Source organism: Thermobia domestica, chromosome 16 (genome assembly GCF_964235325.1).
Source record: "Thermobia domestica chromosome 16, izTheDome1.hap1.1, whole genome shotgun sequence".
Lineage (NCBI taxonomy): Eukaryota > Metazoa > Arthropoda > Insecta > Zygentoma > Lepismatidae > Thermobia > Thermobia domestica.
Window position 1 is genome coordinate 128,983,134 of NC_137469.1, and position 20,130 is coordinate 129,003,263.

Sequence of the window (20,130 nt, forward strand, 5' to 3'; positions counted from 1 at the left end):
AACGTAACGCCATCTGGTCTCCTTGTCGATCATCTGTTTTAATGTACCTCAATTAACATCTTATTAAAAACACACCTTTCTAAGAAAATAGTAATTTTCTCCTCTCGCCTGTAAAGCTACGAAAATGGAGTTACGTTCTTCTGGTTGTCATGCGACGATATGTAGGTGAAAAAAGCCCGGAAATCTAATTCCTAATCCTAGTCTTAAATAGCTCTTATTAAGGTTTGATTTCACATAATTCTTTACATTGCAATTTTTCTTAACCTTTATATGATCATTTTAAGTGCAGCAATGGCTTCAAGTGCCTGAATTGGAACATTAAGACACTAATGGAACTTTGATACTTTACTGAATAGTTGTTGCAGGATCAGTAGTATTTTTTTTAAAGTTCATATTTGATCTGTCAAAAATGACCCCTGACTGAGCAAAGATAAATTTTCCCACTTTAAAATTTTTTCATGAAATTACAATGTTTTACGTACAGATATATAGTTGACACCATTAAGTATACGAAACCACGATATGCGCTTGACTGAATTGATTTGCGAATTTTATTAAACTTATTGTCCTAAATTTAATCACCTAGCCTTAATAAATCACATTATTAATAGAAATCCTTTTCAAAATACGAATAAGTATATTGGTATGGTAGTATAGGCTCAAAACATTAAAAAAAGAAAAAGAACGAAAAATGCTATCCATGGGGATAACAGTCAAGGGGTCTGGGGTCTGTAGAACGCACTAATAAAAGTGTTCCCCATTTGGAGTAGCAAAATCACAAACATAAAATTATATTTCTTTTATAATCGCAGGGTATTTGCAATACTTGATTCGCTACATTAAACCCTGTTTAAGGTACTCCACTTAAATGTTTGTTAATTCCATTACTTATCGTTTTACTGATTATTGAACATTACTGATATCCGGGACTAACCCGTACATAAAAAATTGCTCGCATTTCAAGTATAATGTTACAATGATGACATTGTGATTCTACCATACAGGCCCGGACTTAACATTTTGCCACCTCTAGGTCGAAAGGTGTTTGTCGCCGCTCACTCTGACTTAAAAAGTTATAATACAATACAAATTTAAAGAAAAACTTATTTTACGCATACCATAGTTCAGTGCCGTGCCGTGCCGCGCCCGTACATATGAGTGAGGTCGACAAACTAGCCGCAAAGCGCCACTATTGTTAGCGCGAAGCATAAGAAAATTTTCAAGAAGAAAATTTTCCTGCTTTTCTTTGATTTTGAGCACTCTTTTATTACTTTTTTCCTTCAATTTTATATATGTGCAAATGCAATTTCGTAACATAAGTAACATTATAGGACCACTTCCTGAAGCAGAAACAGAATTTAAGTATATACTAGTAATATTCCAAGTAATTTTTCCTCTCTTTTTCCTTTCCTTCCGAATTTTGCGCCCCCACTTACTTCGGCAAACGGGTCCATCGCCCCGCTTACTTCCCTCCCCCCCACGGCCGAGCCTTTGTTTCAACTCTTTTGTTTAAATTGCACTCCATTTCCACTTTTAATCTGTTGTAAAGAAAGACCTGAATTGTTAAATTTACACCAGGGAATGTTGCACAATATTCACTACTGCAGTAGTAAAAAAAAAAAAAAAAAAAAAAAAAAAAAGTTTTGAATTTTTGTCCAAAATAGCGTGGATATTCCGCACATTACTAATATCACTAAAACGAATAGAATAATTGTTTTGAAACTTGAAACTTATGTTTCTATTGTAATACGGAATGATTATTTTCTTTACAAGGAAAAAAGAAAAAAAATTGTTTTTCAATAATATGTTTTTGATTGCAGAGGAGGGAAACGTTGCGCACCTACCTCTACAGTCCCGTCTACTGCAAGAAGAACTTTAAAATCCCACTTAACTTCAATCACCAATGATCGAAGCAGCCAAATAGACTCGCTAAATGAATTATTGTTTGGGATCCCGATTATTATTATTATTATTATTATTATTATTATTATTATTATTATTATTATTATTATTATTATTATTATTATTATTATTATTATTATTATTCAATTTTTGCAGTTTTGTGTTCGTTGTACTTATTAAATTTTTGTCCAACGTGCGACCTAGGCCAGGACCTAGTGTTAAAGCCGGTGTTGTTATCGTATCCTTTCGACATTTTTAAAGCACAAAACGGAAATATCATATACTTTCATTCACAGTCAACATATTATTATAAACTGCAAACTTTTCAAAGCATTGACAATGCAAAGCAGATCTGCGCCAATACCCTATAACTCTAAACAAATCCAATTTGTATTAGGATTTCCATAACTTACCGAAATAGCGATCTGATCGATGTCAGCGAATTCTAAGGGGTCGTGGTAAATCTCGAACTTCGAGACGGCTGGAGGCGCAGGAATAGGCGCTTGGCTAGGATACGGCAGCAACTCTTCTACTTCGTCGTCCAGGTAGATGGACTCAGCCATCATGTACTCGCTTCGCTTTTCGTTGATTAGATTCAACATTTCTCGACTTTGCTTCTCTACCAACGCTGCTGTCGCCGCCCTGAAAGAAGTAGAAACCCATTTTGTTAGCTTGGGTTCCATACCACATTACAATATAGCTATATGAATAAACAATTTAAAAAATAATGTTTTGATTGAGAATTAGTTTATCACTATCGTAACGCTTTGTAACACATTTTTAACAAACGTTAATAATGAAAGATATTATTAGAAAACATTTTTTTTTTAATGAATTAGATTTTTCAAGGTAAGGTCCGTGAGATGTGGCGGGCCTGTGATAAGTGATTGAATTTTTGACAATTTTACACACTACACCCACATATCTTCAGACACAAAATATTATTTTACTAAATTGAAGTTTATCTGATCTGGTATTAACCAAACCCATGTATTATTGGCACGTACTCAGGAATCTATTTTGAGAGAGGTCCAAAGTACTGTTTTTTTTTAGGGTTGGGAGGGGGGTTCAAATTCAATATGAGGATAAATTAAATTAAAATTTGTAATATTACTTCTAAAATTACAAAACTTCCGGGACAGAAGTCGAGAGCTCGGACCCCAGGATCCCCCAAAGACGCCGTTTTCTCTATAACTTGGGGGGAATTCAGATGTGTGTTTGGTTGCAGGTGAAAGTCTAAGAAGGCATATATAAAGATTTTAAGACAAGTTGAATTCAATTACGCCAAATATTGTATATTCATAAAAATGCATATAACAATAAAAATACATATTCATAAAATACATGGGGGGCCCACATGAGCATTGGGGGGGCACTTCCCTCGGTCCTCGCAGGATCGGGACCCTTGGATCCACCCCTGCATACGTATGTGATGTATGTCAACAAAATTTTGTTTATGATGGAGGAGAAACATCCCATATATCCCTAGGTACAACATGTTCCCCCATTATGTCAAATTGTTTCAATTTAATGTATGCCTGGTACCAAAGAAGAAGAAAAAAACTTCTGGATCTCACCATTACAAGCTTGGAAATGTAAAACAAGTTCTATGGAAGATTTATTCAATTATACAATAATATCGATTCGAAAAAAATACTAATTTTAATACAAATAATTTAAATTACATTAATATTAATACATATAGAATTACCTGGGTATATACAACACTGAATAACGAAAGGATGCAGACTATGAAAAATAGTGGTCTAAGATACCAATTTATCTTACGTGATTTGTTTTATGATTTGTTCATAAATGATATTAATGGACACAAACAAACTATATAACAAAAATATTTTTTTAAACAATTATTAAACATTTACTAAATAAAGGTATCATGTTTCCATCATAAAAGGAAAAAGAAAAAAATTACAATAGTAAATAAATTCTAGTGTTAAATGATGGTACAAACAGAGATCTGCATCAATATACGAGTAAGAATCTTTTCCTTTCGGGAAAAGGATGTAATGTAAAAACAAATTATTTATCTATTATTGTTTTGTTTTGTAGCTTAGATTGGGAAGTAAGAACTGAATACGGAGGAAATGAAGATGTGACATAATATGCTTTCAAAATCAGTGCGAAACTGCTCCAAGAGATAGTAGCACGTTTTCTTTATCTTTTCCGTGTATTTTTTTTCCGGCACTATAATATATCTAATAAGTCAAAAGTCAAGAGAGGATATTGAAATTTTTTGCAAAGTCAAATTGAATCATTACATAGGCAAGGGCGCCCATGTTGTGGTTTCCAAGGGGGTGCAAGTATAAGCGACATTTCAAATGTAGTCTCAAATTTTGCGGTAACTATTCTAAAATATCTATTGGGCTTTCGATCTTCCGAAGCATAATTTCCTCTAATGGAAGGGGGGCGAGCGCCCCACCTTGGCCCCCTGATGGGCGCCCTTGTACACAGGCGATAATGGGATTGTCACTGATGATGGGCCTGCTCGTGCATCAACTGTTTTGTTCAATGATGGCGGGTTGTTTTTCGTTGATGGGTAAGTTAAACGCAATTATAGGTATTATAGTGACACAAATCCTCATTAGATTATATCCCTAAAATACTAGGAGAGGATAAGATCGTGTCGTAGGGAATCAACCCATTTTCATCGATGGCACACTTGAGGCGAAGGGTTACAAACACATCTTCTAGAAGAAGACATAGACATGTTAAATGAAATTCACGATTTTCCGACAATGTTTTAACAGAACGGTGACTCCCCCGTTATGCTCCATGAATGGTTGAGTGAATAGTTTCCTATACTATGAATCATTGTAACACTATTGAGATCTAACACTTGGATGAACGAATGCTTCACATTAAACTTGAGGAATATCTCGTCTCGTTTTGAATTGGAAAATGTAGTCGTCTCGCGAGCAACACTATTAATAACCTAAAGCTCCACAAGGAAATGATTATTAATGTAATAAATTACAACTTTAATATGACCACGAAGTTTCCATTGATGCATTTACATTAAAGTATCTGCCATTTACATTCAACTATTGTCCCATTTATTTATTTATTTTTTAAATCTTGATAGACCCAAGACACACAATGAAAAATGTGTATGGGTCATGTTCAACCGAAACTCTTCGCTCATACCAGCTACATTCAGTTCTAAAGTCTCATTCCGTACGGGTTTGCGTAAACGCAACGTAAAATACAAGTTTTAGTTTCTGATAATCGGTCTATCACTCCTTGTTCTAGCTTTTGCGTTCCGTTGCGGTACGCCAAATTTTGAGAGGACCGATACGGAATGAGCCCTCTGGTCTTAAAAGTGCATATTCATTTGTTAAAAAAAATAGTTTAGTTACAGAAGAGAAGGGAAGTTTATTAATAACGTTAAATAATAATTTCTCCAGCCTTCCTCCTTCTAAAGAATGTAGTTAAAACTTAAAGTTAGTATTCCGATCGTACAGAGAAAGAAATCAATAGCACCGTCATTCCTTTCGTATCATTATAAGGAATACTAGCTTGATTTATGAGTGAGTATTTACATTTTTTAAAAAAAATAAGAAATTGGAAGGTGCAAAGTTCGTTTTGCTGTAGGGAGATCTGTGACCTCATCTTTGTATGCTTTCCACGTGTACGAACTTCAGTTCTGTGTTGCTGTTAAGTGTTTGTAATGTTAAGTAGTTGTTTGTTATACAGGATAGCAATTATTTTGAAGTGAATACCAATTACTTCGACCATAATCTGTTTAGTAGAAGGAGAGAGAGGAGCGAAGGGGGAAAAAGAGGAATTTTTCCGCCTATCGTGTAATTGCCAATCACTTTTGCCGCTGTAGCTGTCGTATAGGACATTCTGTTTCGTTCCGGACTGCTCACACTTGTTCCCAGCGCTATGGCTATGATGATACGCTTAAGGCATTAATATTTGTGTAGAGTAGTGAAAGAAGTGGCGCTGTGTCACCCACCCCCTTCTCTCAAAACTTCCCCACCACTTTACTTTTTATTGACCTGCATTCCAATTGGAGCGTAAATCCTATTCATCACATTCTAGCAACACTTACAATTGATTCTATCTCGTGTTTCAAACTTGTTTCAATTTCATTTGCAGACTTAATCAGAGGCAGAATAACGAAAACGGGAAAATTCCTTTTAGACACATGGATATTAAATGTAAACAAGGTAACACTTCACTGAAAAAAAAGTGTGTTACCACCACTGATCGGTCAGTCACTCTTACCTGTAAACCAGAGAGTGGGATTCTCGTAACTCTTTTCGCTCTTCTAATGGAGTAAAAATTGTGACGTACGTTACAATGTAGTTAGACGACAATTTTACTTGAAGTAAAATTAAAACAATGGTTAAATTGTGCCGGTATGAGCCGTTATGGTATACCGGTAGCAAGCCCGTAGGCAGAACGCTAAGGCACAGATGCGATATCCAGAGATGTACCAACGGGATGAAGTGGGGAACTTTACTTCTGGAGTTTCACATTACATTCATGCATACAAATCAACAAACAACTGAAAATTACAGGGGATCTGAAGATGGTCGCAGCGCAACTGAGCTTACTCCTAGCCATCGCTTAGCTACAGGCCTGGCCAATAGTAAAATTGAGACGCCAAAAGTCTACTAGCTATAATAAATATATTTACTAATTGTAATAACCAAATACACAGTCGTTCATTTCTGCCTTGCTATAAATTTAAATCTTCGATAAAACAAGGCGGTATTCGCCACCCACGCGCATTTCTTCTACAACATTCTTACACATGAATGCGACGGTAGTGGTACAAGATAGTTATTATGACTTCTGCCATTTAGGAGTTGTGCATTTGGGACTAAAGCAACTAGAAGGCTTCAGGATTTCAGTTGTTTAAGGCTTGTGAACCTATTTGATTTTTTAAAACTTCCACACTTTAGGTTTAGTGAATGTGACTGCCCACTGTCAAGTCTCCATAAAGCATGTTCGGCGTAATTGTGTCTATAATTGCGAAAAATGCATCAACCTATTTGTGCTAGGTAATCACTACAAGTTAGCATTGCATCTGTCGCCAGAGCAGTACGAAGCAGGAAAACCAGCGGGAGGGTGCGTCCATAGAAAACATGCGCATTAACGAAGGTGGGTATGTGTATAAAGAAAGATTTGTTTGTTTCATGTTAAGATATTTCGGTTTGTTCTCATGGCTGAAAATAGTGTAATTTTTCGTGCTTGAGTAAATATACCAACTTGAGCGGGCTAGGTGCAGTTGATTCTATTGTCGATATGTATTAATCCATTGTTATAAATGTCTGTATGGCTCATTGCAGTCCTTAAATACACGCCTTTGCTTGTTAGTTGTCAAGAAATATTAGTGGCCAAAGAAGAAAGGATCACTAGTCCAATTTCATATAGCACACAAAGAAAAACAAACATTTTTAATTATTTTTTATCTTGTACTTTCAATCTCTCACTAAAAGGTTTACTGCTGTTGACCCACTGACACTAACTAAATATATACTTTTTCTGAGGCTAATATTGTAAAAATAATAAAGAAAAAGTAATAAGAAGCATTTCGTATTCATTCACAGCCTGAAACTATTATTCCACCACATGGAAAAGAAACCAGTATTATTGCTTATACTTATAGCGTTGTGATCTGCAGTTTCGTTACATTTAAAATTACAATGACTATGAGCATGAGGCGAAGTTTTATTTGTGATAGTATGGGTAAAATATCTGCTGAAAATAACATTATTCTACCCATGTTAAATAAATTGATAGTCTTGTATACTGGTTCCATTAAAAAAATCAATGCAAAAAAAAAATCAAACGTTTGCAATTTCATTTTATATTACCACGCAGTGTGTTCACAATAAAAACATATTTATGATATATGACCTGCCGTTTAATGACTACACAAATACAGACATATTTATGAGTATTTTTTATTTGTTTGTTAACGATTCCCATAAAGTAATAGATGGAACATACACTGAAAATTCCACTTGTTCTTAAAAGTACCTTCAAGCACAAAACGTAAACACTGTACTTTCGCAATACTTTCTCATTCTTAAGTACTTTGACTGGAAACAACAAAAATATCTTTCATACACTGACTTCACTTTCTTTATGAGCATGATCATGACCTGTAATATTTTGATGCATTAATTTTTGGCGTGTATCCTGTTACGAGAACAACGTATCTGAATGTTGTGCTTAAAGATCTGCGCGAACATCCACGGGTATCTGAATTTTGGCTGATCGCCGATTAAGATGTTAATGCTTGTAAATAAACAAAAAAGTGATTATTCTTTGTATTTGTAATTAATACATTACAAATTATTTTTGAAATCATAGTTATAAAAGAGCAAATATGCTGGATATATCTGTTATCATTATCTGCAGATGCGAACAAAGTATTGCGGATACGGTACTGATGTGGTTACGATATTTTGTGTTTATGCAGATGTGTTATCACAGTGGGTTAAAATCTCAGAAAGCTAGTCAAAATATGAAAACGTTGTTCAATTTGCATGATATTATGAATATATAGGTATTCGAAGTCGCTGATAACGATTATGAGATCAAAATCAAAAATTCAAACCGGCGGATCCAATATGGCGGACAAAACTAACTGAAAACTAGTTTAACATATTTTGGAGGTCACTGATAACGATTACAGTCAACATTCAAAATGGTTATGAAGTAAACTGCAATATAACAAAATAACATATATAGGCCCTATTTATAATTGTAGTTTCAAATTACTAATAATTAATAAAAATTGATATTTTTGACATTTATTAGGAAACACGTGTATAAATTTTGCAAGAACGCCTATGGGGAGCTGCTTTTGTAAATTCCACTAGCTTGTAGTATAGTATTGTGCGTGTCGTAAAATCACGTCGCCCGTCGATAGAATTATGCTGAATTCATAACTGTTTTTCTGCATTTATCTAGTTTTCTTTAAGTTTAATGATAATTTGTGATAAAAATCAATTATTTTTCTAATCTTAAATTATTTAAATGTCAATTCTACATACCTTAATCTATTTTATCCATTTTGAAAATTAAAAAATATGTAAATTAACAAAGTTATGATACCTTAACCCACAAACGCCCAAGACCAGTTTTATTCGTTAGCAACTGCCTGAACAATACCGTGTTACATCGGAAACCTGAGAAGAAAACTGAACGAAATTCGTACAACAAGAGAACGGGTAGTGTGCCTTAAGTGGAACAACGGGGGTTTGGCAAATGAATGATATAGCCCATGTAACGTAGTGAAAAATAAAGTGGGTCACTGGTGGCACAAGGAGCGTTTGTGGGTTAAGTCAAAAATTTTTTTAACGTTCACATTAACTATATTCGAACCGGTTCAATGGCAGTTTTCAAATGACTGTCTGATTCTCAGGTATAACAAAGGGACGGATGTTTTAACACACTTTGATACTTCAAAATTCTACTATACGTTGCAAGACCTAAAAATTCTGACATCCATTTTTTTTTAACTTTTGACCAGTTTTTGGGACTTTCGCCCATGCCAAGAAAGATCAATTTGAGTCATTGACTTTGGAGAGTTCTGCTTGTTTTTGTGTACGTTTTTACAGTAGCCTTCCCTTTCTTACAGTTAAAAGGGAGGTTCTGCGTCTCAAGTTCACATATTTTCAGGCGTTTGTATACATATCTTAATATAAATGTTTATTTTTACATAATATTGTGCTTAAGGGGAGGTTAAACAACGAAATCCTCCTTTGTGTACACCACTGTTTTCTCATATTCCGCATGATTAACTTACTGTAATCATCCGTTTCCTTTAGTCTAAAGGACATAATCGTGGTTTGATGTAAAACTGAAATATTTCGTTTCTTTCTTATGTATTTGTTTCTGTTAAATTTCGACTCCACATTTCCGAGAGCTACATTCACTTCCTATTTTCATTGTTGTGTACTTCAACTGTATACATTTATCAACTGTAAGCTATTTGAACATGTATCCTTGACAGATAAACAAGAAATTACACGCTTCAGTTCGTTTCTGAACAAGATTTTTGCTGTATCTTATTCCATCTAGATTGGACACGTGAGAATATGTCCGCACTAAATCCACACATGGGTATATATTATATTAGATTGAGGAAAGGATTTTGTTATGTATGACCTGGGTCGGTCGTTGTTTGCGAACGAAAAATGAGGAATAGAGAGAGAAAAGAAGATATTGTGTGTGCGGCGAAGCAGAAAGAAGATCAATTAACAGCACGTGTTTTAGTGTAATTGACCATCAGCCATGGGCGGTGGAGTAGGAAGAATCTTTTCCCATCCAGACAAAGAAACAATATTAGAGTAATTTTCTTTCTGAGATCATTGCTCAAGATTCTGTTGTTTAATAACGTTGTCAGAAATTCTCTCAGATGTCCTAAATGTACTTTATTTATATTTAGGCTGAGTATTTTTCTATTCAGTAGTAGCAAATGTCTCCAAACGTTACACGGGTAATATTTTTGTGTTCCAACTTCAGCACCTTTTACATGGAATTCGTCTAAACTTGAAGTCTTGCACGAAATTCGGACGCCATTATGGGTAACTTAGTGTCACTCCCACACTTTTTTCTTCCATTCTAGGTCGATTACGAGAAAGAAAAGCTTAAACATGTATTTAATTATTTTAAGTGGAGAGACTCAAATAGTCTACCAAATTTCATATCTCTGAACTTAAGGAACTCCGAGGAACATCTTATTATAGTGACTGCAACCTCCCCTATTACCCTTCTCCTTCCGCATCGAATTTCAAAAATTCTTCCTTCGCAGTACCTCACGTCACAACTCCTATGTTTTGTTCTGTTCACATTCAAATTTCTAGTTTCTGGCTTAACCAGTTTGGCCTAGCAGTCTCTAAGTAAATCGGAATTTCTTTTATACAAGTACTAGCGTCAACTGTACAGGATTAAAATAAGAAAAATTAGTCGTATGTTCCGTTAGTCAGTCACTTTTTACTATTACTTAAGCGCTCTTATAAAATTTTCCCTAGTTTGTTGAGTGTCAAATGTTTATGACAAAAGTTATATCATAAGATTAATTTATCTGTATTAACCACTTGTCTTATTAACCCGAGTATACTCGGAATCCTGTTATGTTTAATATATGATTAACCCGAGTTTACTCGTAGGGTCTGTAACAAAAGTTTGCATTTTTCTGCGAACCCGAGTATACTTGCTGCAGAGTTAACTCAGGATAATAATGTTAAGGTTTTTGTTAAAGGATTTATGACGTCATAGCACCGTCAATTATATATTTTGTTTCAACCGTTGTTAATGGCATCAAATGTACATTCCAAAAAGCAAATAAAAAATGTGTAAAATAGGTAAAATCTATGTGACTAAAATATGTAAGGCAAGTGGTTAAATGAAGTGCCAACCACATGTTTTATTCATTGTTTGTTACTTTTAATTTTCTTAAACTTTTCCCTTTACTTTTTTTTCCACAAAAAATAGACACAAATACACCAGACAACAATGCGTGCAAATCAGGGCTCGATTATCAAATCTGGAGGCCCGGGGCTAGAAAAAATATGTGACCCCTGCGGATTTTACCTAATACTTGAACATTTATGTGAAATTACAGTAGGAAAGTTAAGGGAATATGTTTCAAATTTTTGGTCAAATTTTATTTTATGATGATGATTGTATCTTAATGATTCTTTTTAGATAGCCAGTTGAGATTTTAATCAGATCGGAGGCACCTGTCCACATGGAGACCCTGGGTTATAGCCCCCCTAAGCCTTTCCCTTAATCCGGCCCTGGTGCAAAGTATGCTACTTTCCACACACACACACAAAATACAAACTATTGCTATTCTATTGCTTTATTTTTGAAGAACAAAGAAAAATTTAAGTACTTATATTGGTCAATCCATCGAAAATTCTCTGGATTAGCACGTGTTATTGAGGGAAAAAAAAAACCTTTTCTGCTTCTTGCTAAATTTATCTACGAAATTTCCATTAGATTAGGGAAATTTCCTTCAAAGTACGAACATTGTATGATGGAAATAATGAAATATTCCCTCGTTAAGCTTTTCATTATCCCACTTCCAAGACAATAGTAGTGACTATGGTTAATGAGGTTATAGCTGAAATAATAATTAGCTCTTAAAACTTTAGTTCTTGTTTAATTATAATATTGTTCATAAATTAGAGCACAAATCATATCTATCTTAACAATATGACATGCCTGACGGTAGATTCTGATGCGTAGTTGTTGAAAAAATCGAATTTTATGGCGTTAGAAAGTATTTTTTGAACTAATTAACTCTATGGAACCCGGAGGTTCAATGCCGCGATCACAAAAGCTCTCCATTGACTTCTCTTCTTAACCAACTGGATCCAATTTCTACTTTGAATTCCTATTTCTGCCAGAACCATCTTAATATTGTGCTCCCATCTGCGAATAGGATTTCCTACTGGTCGTTTTCCGATTGGATTTCTACTTAAAACTTTGAAAGCAGGGGCGTCATTTCAAACTTCGCTTGAGGAAGGGAACAGCACTACCGACATAAGACTTTCACGTTTTGTACTAGTATATTAGTAGACAATCGATTAAAATATATGTATTCTTCATAATCTTTGTGGGGGGACAATATCCCCCTCCTGCCCACCTAAATGACGCCCCTGTTTGAAAGCGTTCCTACTTTCTTCCATTCTGGCTACATGACTTGTCCACCTGAATCTCCTAGGCTTGATTACCTAATAATGTTTGGTAAACGTTATAAAGTTTGAAGTTCTTTGTTATGAAGTTTCCGCCATTTCCCTTTCCTGATCCAATTGGATCTGAATATTCGTCTCAGTACCTTATTCTCAAATATTTTCAGTCTACGTCCTTCCCTTAGAGCAGCGTTTCCCAACCGGTGTGCCGCGGCACACTGGTGTGCCGCGAACGGGCCGCTGGTGTGCCGCGAGGAAATCGAAACAAATTATTCATTCTATAGGAACCAAATTGCAAGACATAGAGGAAAATGTATATTTGTATTTCACATTACTATGAACCTCTACTATAAATCTACAATTTTAAGTTTCATACTGTGTTACTTTTCTGTACATTTTTAATGTTGAAAAACGTATTTATCATTGTCATGACCATTATTACTTTTTTATTGTTGCAGACTATTTCGTAACTTGAAATTTTAACATATCATTCAGTAAATTCAACAAAGCAAACATGCATACAAATTACCTACATTTGTGTTTTAAAGGTACAGGAGATTTGTTTATTTGTTCTTTATTTAGTGATCTTCCTTTATAGTGAAAGGTTAGATACAGTTTTTGAAAGAGAAAGTGGATTTTTAAAAACCCGAGTGCTATATTTCATTGCAATTGTTTTCTATTTTAAAATTAAATTGAAAAATAAGCATAATGATTTACAACGGGGGGAAACCAGTGATCGACCTTTCTTCTCTGTAAGAAGGAGATCAGTAATCACAGAAAAATACCACGGTATTTTATATTTACAAATAATAACCGTATTATATATATAATACTGGTGTGCCGCGAGAATTCAAATTACACCTGTAGTGTGCCGCAAGTTGAAAAAGGTTGGGAAACGCTGCCTTAGAGTAAGAGACCATATTTCGCAACCATACAACACAACAGGCATTATTATGGTTATATATATTTTAATTTTTAAAGTTCTCGATAGAATTTGCGACGGCAAAAGATATTGAACTGAATAATAGCACAAATTCGTAGTTTTTATTGTTCTTGCCGATATTAATTGATAGTTTTTCATTTTGCTGAAACGAATTGTTTATATTTATGTACAATATAGAAAAAAAATTAGCGTCTGTATCTTGTATTAATAAGTTTTTGATATATGCACATTTCCTGAATTGAATCATATAATAACAAAGATGCAACAATCACGTAATGAATGGCGATTCAAATGGAATTATGCATCTGGATATCACGGCGAACAATGGAATGAAGGAAGCAGGAAGAGAGATTTTCCAGTGGTAGACCTGTCACGGTGAGAATTATCGGTTGTTTTGTCTTCTTATTGAATTAACTTTCACTGCACCGGATAATATGTGATGCATGTTTTTTTGTGTGGCCTCTGGGAATACAACGCGCAAAGGCACTTTCACCAAACAGACTAAAGTTTTCGGATGTCACTTGTCACTTTCACTAGATACACCTGTTCCACTCGAAAATAAAGATACCAGTTGTAATTGATAGAAGATGGAACTGATTTATGATTCTTTTGTTATTATTATAAATACAGAAGATATTTCTGACGCAAAATAAACTTCAATATTTCGTTTAAGAGTTTTCAGGAAATCTGGTTCTATTTAATTTTATATTAATATTTGAAGGACGTGAATGCTAATGAACAAATAAACAGGGTGCAGATTAAGAATCCAGTGTTATTTTTGTTAAAAAAAAGTAAAATATGTTAGTTCACAAAGGACGAGTATCTGTAAGGAACTCCATTTATGTAGGTGGACAACATGGATATCATTTCTGAACATAGAACCAGTGTTAAAAATTACGTCTCATTGGTATACAGTTGTCATGGAAAATTAGCTTGTGGTAACAAATTAGTGCATGGCTTTCGCACTTGTCTCTTCGTTTATGTGCATACCCACTGTCGCTGACTCGTTTAATCCCTATGGTGTCAACCCAACACTATCATGTGAAACCCAGCCAATTCCCACGCTATCGTATGAATTCTCCAGCTTCACCCTGCCCTACACCGAAATAAATGAAATGCTAGCCAGTGTTCGTAGGTTGAGGGACATTTCCCTAATCTAGGGAAATTTCTTGGCTAAATTTACCGAAGAGAAAGGGATTTTTTTGGTAAAAGTTGAAAATTCAGGGAAATTTCTTTGTTGTCTGATTGACCAATATACATACTTTATTTTTTATTTGTTCTTGAGAAATAAACCAACAGAATAGTAATAGCTTATGAATGTATGTGTGTTTGGGTATCAGTGGAGGATGTAAAAGGTAAAAATTAAGGGGCAACCAAAACAAAGACTATGATAGATATATCATGAGTTTACTATAAACTTTCAAAAGTATATAAATAATAGCTTCAAATATATTTGTCACTTAAAAAACTGTGAGGGTAGATCCTCGACCCGGGTTAGATTCGCCACTGGTGTGACCGAATGTATTTATTTGGTTTCTGTTTTTAAAATATAGCAGCAAAACCAATCAATGAAACAAATCGTCGCATGAGAACCAGAGCAACGTAACTCCATTTTCGTAAGTTTACAGGCTAGAGAACAAAAACATTATTTTCTTAGAGAGATGTGGTTTTAATAAGGTGGTAATTGAGCTACATTACAACAGATGATCGACAAGGAGAATAGATGGCGTTACGTTCCATTTACACCAAGTGGGGCTTTCAAAATTATGTCCAAACATGAAGAAAACGAAAACCGCATTTTTGGAGTTACGTTCCTCTGGGTATCATGCGACAAAATGTGATTCGCAATTCCTTTAATATAAGTAAATTAATCGTATCACATAACTTCTGTCATATGTATTGGAAATCAACAAATTAGGAAAAAAAATATAAGAAAAAGAAAAATTTTGTGTCAGTGGAGGGAAATTTTCTTCAGGAAATCTACAAACACTCATACTAGCATGTAGTGACCAACTAGCACAAATTGGTGTATACTTTTCTTTCGAATAATCGTTACAATGCCATAAGTTTGCAGCCATATTAGTTGTAGGCTACATTAAGCGTACGTAAGCATATTGTTTATACCTTATTTTGCAAGGATATTATAAATGTGTATGTAGTTAGTGACTTCCAGCTTTTCTTTTTCTGCTTCCCTCATAATTGTCAAGTTACACCACGTACATTAAAATTGATTTATTATTATTGCTATTAATGTTTTATTATTATTGCTATTATTGTTTTCGAACTGCCTTCGTCATGTCTTCATCAAGTGGAGAACGCCATTGTTAAGAAATCACATTAAGAGTACTTTATATCGAAAAAGTATTAATTGATATATGAGAGCGAATTTACAGTATTTATATAATAATAATATACCCACATTATGCTTTATTTTTTGTGTAATTATGCTTTATTTTTTCCAAATTATGCTTTATTGTTAATTTCAGTCATTGTTTTATATTAATTGTGTATGATGTAAAATATTTACTACACATTAAATATTTTAAATATCTTGATCTATTTATTAATATTTTATGCGACTAGTTTCTATCATATTTAGTTAAATTTCTACTTAATGCATTGTAAAGAGATATGCTTTACTCGAGTCAGTTTTTGTTGCACTTGTGTGCACCTTAGAAGTGCATATATACAGAAAGGGAAAGTAGCATATATCACCAAATAACATATAGTGTGGAGCTCTTGTGTACTATTCATTGTTGGCAGAAAGTTTTCTTCATTTCCTTCTTTTTCTCCACATCAAAGTATTGCACCAAGGAGTTTACACAAATAAAAATTAGCTTTTCATTGTTCCACTGTTATATTCTCAATGATTTTGCTTTGTAAATATTGGTTTAAAAAAATATTAATATAGTATGTTAAACTTGCAGTTATAAAGAATTTTCCAAGAATTGTGCTATATATTTTAAGTTATGCTTTATGCTTTATTTCTAAAATTATGCTTTTAAAATTAGTTTCTTCTGGACGCTTCCGGAAAATTTTCCGATTCATAAAAGCATACTTATGAACATACTTATTCCTACATCGTTGTTTAGCCGTGATGTGAGGTGGAAAATTATCTTCTATATTTTCAGGAAAATTTTCCGTTCTAAACAAATATCAGTGATCAAGTAACAATTCCACAGTAATCATAAAATTGAGTGAATTCATGTATAGAAATGTTAAAAGTGAAAGATTGTTTAAAGAATCTGAAAATTTTCATGGCTCAGACAATTTTCAGTACTACGTAGAAACAAGAGAAACAATTTTTCATGAATCGAAATATTTTGTCTCCTATGGAAAAATTGAACTTTTTATGAGACGGAAAAGTTTCATCATCTTGAAGCAAAAAGTAAAACAACTTTTTGTGAATCGGAAAGTTTTATTGCTCTGTAGAAACAAGTGAAAGGCATTTTCATGGATCGGAAAATTTTCATTGCGATGTAGAAACAAGTGGAAAAAACTTTTCATAAGCCGAACAATTTTGGATATTATGTATAGTAATGTTAGGTGGAAAATTTTTCACTTTATTTTACTGCACATTGAGCTATAAAATTTAATTCCTGTAGAAGAAAATTAGACAGCAACAAATTATAATTACACAGTGTTTCTCTCTCTCTCTCTCTCTCTCTCTCTCTCTGTGTGTGTGTGTGTGTGTGTGCGTGTGTAAAGTGCAGGGAACATCGTAGAGAACAAATATAGAGAACAAATATCCCATTCCAATATTTAAAATGTAACAAGAAATCGAAAAGAGACCTTTGTGAATTTATCAATTATTTCAAAAAACAGAAAATTCCACTATTTCTTCACATATAGACCTGCCTATGTAATGAAATAACTGCATAAAAGTTCCTTATGAAGATTATTTTTGTAACAGAAAATAAGAAGAAATGCTTTGATTTTATTGTGTTTAACACTTGTAAATTATAATTTCAATGTTGGAATTTTGTATAATCAACATCTTAGAACAGATATTTGTATTGTAAAACTACCATTATTATGTATAAAAATGCATTAGAAATAACGACGATTTGATAGAACAAGTACATACAAATATTTATACTTATTTATAAATGTTGCAGTATGTAAATCCAGAAAAGTAGTAAAGCTATGAGAAGACTTCGTCTTACCCGTATTAAACTGACGAAATATAATTTTGTGAGATCAAAGATGAATTCTGAGTGAAGAACACATTGAAGTTATTTGAACATTTTTGAAAAAATGAAGAATCGTTAGATATTCATTTCATGAAACTTTTTAAGACAATATTTATTACCAATAAATTTTACGGCTAAACAACGATGTAGGAAAAGTGGAGTTTGTTTCTATGAATCGGAAAATATTAATCACTTTTAATAAATTTAAATTTTAAATAATAGAATGGTATATTTGTACTCTATGAACTCGATGTATATTCTCTGCACTTTACACCTCAAACACACACACATACACACACATACACACACACACACACACACCCCTGTTTGTCTACCCTACAAAAGGCGTATGCGAGCTGGGCCATAGGAAAACCGAGTATGCATTCATATCTGCTTTATTAATGGAGCTATTTTCCTGATACGCTCCCAAAAGTTGCGTCATCAATAAAGCTACATTTCCAGGGGCACCAGAATGCAGTATCTCGTCCTTGACTGGGTACGTACAAGTGAGCACCCAAGCCAACTGGGCATTTGCAAAACGAGTAAATGTAACAAACGAAGACACTAACAAACAAACAAAGATATTGTGTGTAAAATGTGTAAAATGCGAGTTCAGTGAGTAAATTTGAGCAATGCAATTAGAGCAATTGCTTTAAACACTAGTTAAGTTTGTAACAAATGAAACACATGGATTAATGCTGTTGACTTTCTTGGGTCCTCCAATTTCCTTCCACATTTCCTTTGCACCAATTATTTCATAATCATTCACTCTCATTAATCACACGTCTATTATAAGCTATAGAGTATAACCAAGGGATGTAAAACTAGAAATTTCATTTCATTTCATTTCGAATGGAATAGCGCATTGATTCAATCCCCCGAGGAAGTTAGTTTGTGGTGGACAACATCGTTTCCATGGGTTTTCTCGGAGTACTCCCATTTCCTTCCACATTCTCATTCCACTAATTATTCCATCACTATTCACTTGTCTTAGTCATCGCCTCCCGTAACCTAACGGGCATAATCGTGGGACGTTAAACTGTAAGATTTCATTTCATTTTGAAATGGAATGGCGAGGTACGGTTATATCTGTTTGTGTGTTTAATGAAGGTTATTGTTTCTTTCTGCACCGAGGCTGTACGAGAGGGAGACCTATAGTTCAAGGTGGAATCCGAACCACTATAATAGTTCAGATTTTATAATTGCTTCCATGAGACAATGTGACCGAAGAGACACGTGCCAGCTACAAAGCCAGCGGGAGAACAATATTATATGCCTACAAGAAACACCGAAACAAGATACATTATTCATACCAGGTTGGAGATCCGGGTTCCCGGCGGGAGCTCAAGTGATTCGGATTCCATTTTAATCAGTAGGTCCCGTCTCATATAGCCTCACTGCTGAAAGGGACGTTAAACACAAAATCAACTTAACTCAACTATTCGTACCATCGAATTTAATATTTTTGTTATAACGTCGAAAATGAAGTACTAAACGGCAAGAATACTGCAAAACAAGATATAATATAAAACAATAAAACGAAACAGGCAGTAAGTTTAAAATTGACAAGTGAGGGATTTTAAAACGTTAAGACATTATCATGTTACTTGCATTAACACTTAGCAACAACACACAAATATACTATTATACTATTGAACTAATATACTATTAGTTCATATAATATGACTAATATACTATTGAACGTCGTAATCTTGCATCATTTAAAACTTCTGTTGCTCTGGAATATTATAATTTATTTGTCTAATCGAATCAATTTATCTATATTACTATTTTATCCGTAGTAACTATGAAACAAACCATAGCTTATTCTAATACGCAATGTTTTCAATTTTAATGCGAATGGTTAGCAATAATCTGTGCATTCATTTTTCTGACTACTTTTTTTTATCCGTCTGTCATCACATATTTACAGTACTCTTACATTTTTTTTTTTTTTACTTCGGTCTCTCCATGAAATCCATATATTTGCTCCCAAGGGATTCAACTATTAATTTAATGAGAGAACGTCGAGACCATTGGAATCCAAAATTAGTGACCAACAAAACTTGATCCCTGGCTTCTACATATGCACCATTGTTCTCTCTGTTTTCTGTCCTACCGGCTTGCTTCAAAGACTCACTGCCCTTACGAACTATTGCGAAACTCAAATGCTACTAAATGATTCATATAAGCATTATATAACTACCTATGAGATTTCGTAGTTGACTTCCCAACTTCATGGAACAAAACCTAATTGCAAAATCCTATTCCTTAATAATAATTATTATTATAATATAGAGATGCAAGGTCTCGGAAAAAAACGCCTTTTTTGTTTGAAAAAACTCGTTTTTTTCTGCTTCGCTTTTTTGCTTGGGAAATTTTGGGCTTTTTTCAAAATTCTGCT

The 20,130-nt window shown here is 33.9% G+C and overlaps 1 protein-coding gene across 1 annotated transcript in view; it reads right to left on the bottom strand.

The window, feature by feature from the left end:
- Positions 1-20,130, bottom strand: part of Hil (peptidase hillarin) — a 264,779-nt gene that overhangs the window by 65,602 nt on the left and 179,047 nt on the right. Inside the window, exon 4 of the mRNA XM_081743080.1 lies at positions 2,316-2,544. Coding sequence (XP_081599206.1) covers positions 2,316-2,544 — 229 coding nt within the window. The remainder of the gene's footprint in view (positions 1-2,315; positions 2,545-20,130) is intronic.